The sequence below is a fragment of the Herpailurus yagouaroundi genome, unplaced genomic scaffold, assembly GCF_014898765.1.
Source record: "Herpailurus yagouaroundi ecotype Mexico unplaced genomic scaffold, PumYag 140, whole genome shotgun sequence".
NCBI classification, from domain to species: Eukaryota; Metazoa; Chordata; class Mammalia; order Carnivora; family Felidae; genus Herpailurus; species Herpailurus yagouaroundi.
The window spans coordinates 18350156-18354811 of NW_024412395.1; the positions used below are offsets into that span (position 1 = coordinate 18350156).

The window sequence follows — 4656 nt, forward strand, 5'->3', positions numbered from 1 at the left end:
AAAAAAAAAAAAAAAAAAAAAAAAAAAAAAAAAAAAAAAAGGAGGCAAGAGGAAGGAAGGAAGAGCTATTTTCAGGGATCAGAATTTCTCTTGATTAGATTTCTGGCTCACTGTAAATGTTTATACTCTGAAATGCATTACCCTCTGCTTCTAAATGTTTGGCTTTTTCTAGAGCCAAGATAAGGTACAGTGTTTCCAATATAAATTGCGTCAAGTAATATATGCCTAGTTTTGCAGGGAGCATTTGGTCAAATTCTAATATTGCCTCCTGGGAGCCAACACCAACTTCCAGCAGCCAATCTGTGCAGAATAGAATTTTAAACACACACAGAGCAGACACAGCCCTTCCAGCAGACACAGCCCTTTCTTCTCCCACTGAGGAATGTCACATGAGACATCTTGCATGACACTTATCACTAAGAATATAGATATTCCTGTTAAGGTAATGAATTAATCACAAAATGCACAAAGTACATTCCTCTCACCCCAGCATTAAAAAACATGGTGGTTTCTACCAAGGTTGAGATGAAGCTTAATGTCATTGCTTAAGCTTATAAACCACTGCACAATTAATAAGAATTAATAGCACATGCACATTTCTTCAGGCTGCAAATGTTAGCTGAGAAAATGCATGTCAGAGGGCTTCCTAACACCCAAACAGGATTATCCACAGACAGAAAGTAGATTATCCATAAGCAGAAAGTGTTCAATTATCTTAGTTTTTCTTGATTGTAATAAATGTTTTTGTTTGCATTGCCAGTGAAAACTTGACAAAGGACCTCCCCTTTCTCTTTCATTAAAATGTGCACATGATTTTCATCCAAACCTTACACAGATATAAGGGGCAGAGAGAGGATGTCCTGTAATATTGTACTCATCTGGTTGCATTAGGCTCAAAATACAAATCTCAAGGATATAGATTTGTCACATGTCAGCCCAAGCTGAAGGCATCCACCAAGAGAGTATTTTCCCTATTCAAGCTGGCAGCCAGAATTCACTGCCACAAACCGGCATACTGATGAGAGCCAAGGCTCCCAGTGTCCCTCTCCATTTCTTCTTAACCACCTCTTCCCTCTGCAGAGAAGCCATTTTACTAATTTATAAGTACCCTGACTCTCTTACCATCTACAAAAATTTATTCATCAATAATAGTCAACTAAAAGCAAAAGCACATCCCACAGGAGTCAGAATAAAACACACAACAGCAGCACGGATCGATCAGCAGGACTCGGGCTACTTACTAAAGGCAGCCACCGCCAGGGCCAGGGTGACAATAATGGAGAACCAGGAGACCCACAACGCCTTCTTTCGGTAGTTCTGGGCTTCGTGAGGTTTGAGTCGAGTGCTGCTTTCTAGTAAGCCTGACAAAAACAAGGAGAAAAGGAAGTTAGACATTTCCTTATTAAGAAACCCACAGCCAGAGCTACACTTTCTTATCCAAGGATTGCAAACTGACAGCCTGTGGGCCAAGATGTGTTTTGTTTGGCCCACGCTGTGTTTTAACAATTAGGAGAGTTCACATGGAAATCAGGCTCTCTGGCATCTCTTGAAAAATCATAGGCTCTAGCAATACGGGACATGGATTCTTGCAGTGTGACAGCACTTGTACACTTTAGAAGGAGCCCACAGACCCACTCACCATATCGGTCATCCCCTGCCCTCATATTAACTCAGCTATGTAAGTGTTGCCCTAACAAGGCCCTTCAGTTAAGAAAACAGCACAATTAGTCCACATTCAACTGGGCATTCAGGCTCCTCAGCTGTAGGCATTGATTTGCATTGATCCACCAGCACCGCCCCAACTCAGTCAAAGAAACTTTTCCCAAAGAGTCACGAACCCCAAATACCTTCATTGCTCCCTTCAACAATTAACGGGAAGAGAAGGAGGATTTCTCTTTGATCACAACCAACAACGATCATCAGGCCTACATTATAGGCCATGTTTTCTTCCCTTCTCTTTCTGCTCTATAGTATGTATCGCTTTGTACCAAAGCTATGTCAAACAACTCTCAGATTATTAAAGAAAGCTAAAACTGGAGGTCACTTTCTGGGCAGGCCATGTTTAAGAAAGATTTGATTTTGTCTCCGATGCTTTCAATGTTGAGGGTCTTTGACACCAACCGAAATTCATGATGTCTTAAGAGGCAAGGCTCAAGCTTCATTTGCCTTGGGTTGAGGACTAAAACATCTTGAGCATGATCCTGATTTATACTTTTTCTTCTTCTTTGGAAATAGATTGTATATGGCATCTCTTAGTTGCATGAAGAACCAAATTCAGAGACGCATTCCGTATCAATAGGAGCTTAGAACAACATCTCTGGCTGAATAGCCCACAATACAACTTTCAGAGGTGAAGCTTCATCCTACCAGCTCCAAACAATGAAGAAATAGGTGGTCGAAGCTTAGGCACCCATTTGTACAGTGTCTCATGGCATGCGACAGATCACACCTGGCACACCACATAAAAGACATCATCCCGTTTGACCAGTGGGGCACCACACTCAGCTTCTGGCTGCTGAATACTGCACCCTCTTCAAAAATTACAACAAAGACCCTGTTAAAACTTCTCAATTCCATTTACTACCCAGACTCAAGCACTTTGAACAAGTCCTTAAACAAAGCAAGAGGAAATGTCAAGGAGACCGCCCAATGAATCCAGCCTACAGCCCAGAGATTTTTAAATAATCAAAACCTGTAGATTTACATCAGAGCAAAAGGTAGAAGAGGTTGCAAAAGGTAGATATAAACACATCTCTATTACCTCACTGTAAAAATCTCCCCAAACCTTCTTTAATACATGTACTTGAATGAAAAAAGAAAAAACCTCTCTTCTCAAATTCTGCCTTAGGTACAAATGATTTCAAATTAAAATCCCTTGTCTATTTTTCTCCCTTTGTCTACTTTTCCCCTAGCTACCATACAACACCTTATTCTAATTTTCAACGACAATCACCCCAGTCTCCTGTTCTAGTCAACCTAGATCAAGTGAGTCCTACAGCCTCCCAATCATTTATTTTCCTTTTCCAGAAGGACATAAAAATTTTCCTTTCATTCTGGACAATTGATTTTGAGGAGAAGTGAAGCTGTAACACTCACGTACTGACTCAAATAAGCAGTTCATTTGCTACGTATTCTGACACCAACAATCTTAAGAGGCTTATCCACTGGGGGTAAAAACAAGGTTCCTTTTAGAGGATTTAATTTTCTAAGATAAAGGACAATGATCTGGGTTTTCCATTCTGCCGTATAACATTTATTTTTCCTTCCAAAGCCAGCTGTTTGCAACAATAGGACTGGTCCTGACCACACACACCTGCCACATGCTTCACCCCACAGCGAACCAGCACTCTGCTGAAGGAGTCAGCACTCTGCTGAAGGAGTCTCGGGGGTCGGCGCACGTGGGCTGCACTGCCCTAAGAGGGCACCTGAGTCCTCAAAGCAGCAGGACTGGAGATCCTTCCCCAGATCTGATCCTGTGTGTGTCCCCCACGAGAGATTTTCCATTTTAAAAATTAGGGGTGCCTGGGTGGCTCAGTTGGTTAAGCAACTGACTTCAGCTCAGGTCATGAGCCTGCAGCCCGTGGGTCTGAGCCCCATATCGGGCTCTGTGCTGAGAGCTCAGCGCCTGGAGCCTGCTTCAGATTTTGTGTCTGTCTGTCTGTCTCTCTCTCTCTCTCTGTTCCCCCCACACACACACTCGTACTCTGTCTCTCAAAAATAAAAAAATTAACATTAAAAAACATTTTAATAAAAATTGGAATAATTGTAATGCGAAGACTGTCCAAGAAGGCAGGTACTTCCCCATTTCCAACCTTTGTTTATCATCTCCTCCTACTGGTTTTCGCCGTAGAATGGAAAAACTTCTCCTCCTCCAAGGGGAGTATGATGACCCATTAATGACCTGTCTACATACAGGTGCCTCTACCTCTGCCCCCACACTGGCTGCGCGCGAACTCACAAGCAGTGAGGAGGATTCCTAAAGTTTTCAGGACGCTGTGCTTCACAAGTAAAAGGCAGCCCAGCCTAGAGAAGCTAAGGCAGGCCGCTTATTGCATGCAGGGCTGTGTCCCTTGCTAAACATAGCTGGCCTCCACATGCAGATTTCCAATCTCACTCAGATTCCATATATTTGTAATCTGGGCCTGACGTTAGTAAGCTTAAGCATTGCATGAATGAAAGACTGATAACTTAGGATTTGAGAGGGAAATGCAAATATATGTGGTTAGGTTGAAGCCATTAGTCATTTCCATGCTAGTATGAATTAGTCCCAATTGCTTTCTCATAATAGTCACACTTGGATTTTCTGGAAAAATGGGGAATTTTTATTAAATAGAAAGGTAGTAAGAAATGCAGAAGCATGTAACACTCTAAGCCTACTTAGGATTTGGAGCAGAATGAAGGGAAAATACTTGTGTTAAGAACAGTGGATATTAAAAGAATGGGGGTGGAAATCCCAAGATAAACTTAGCCTATTTGTGGGGTGTCTAACCCCTATAATTCTTAGACCACAGAACTCTTGCTCCCTGACTGCAAGGCTCAACCAAATGGCACTGCACTATCAGCTAGCTGGGTTTCTGGGAAGCAGCCCACATCACTTCTAAGGGGAAAATACCTCTAAAGTCCTAAAATACTGGCTAACAAAGCAAGCTTTTGATG

General features: G+C 42.2%; 1 protein-coding gene across 1 annotated transcript in view; it reads right to left on the minus strand.

The window, feature by feature from the left end:
* TMEM163 (transmembrane protein 163) overlaps positions 1-4656 on the minus strand; it is a 282559-nt gene that overhangs the window by 238136 nt on the left and 39767 nt on the right. Inside the window, exon 2 of the mRNA XM_040474918.1 lies at positions 1242-1361. Coding sequence (XP_040330852.1) covers positions 1242-1361 — 120 coding nt within the window. The remainder of the gene's footprint in view (positions 1-1241; positions 1362-4656) is intronic.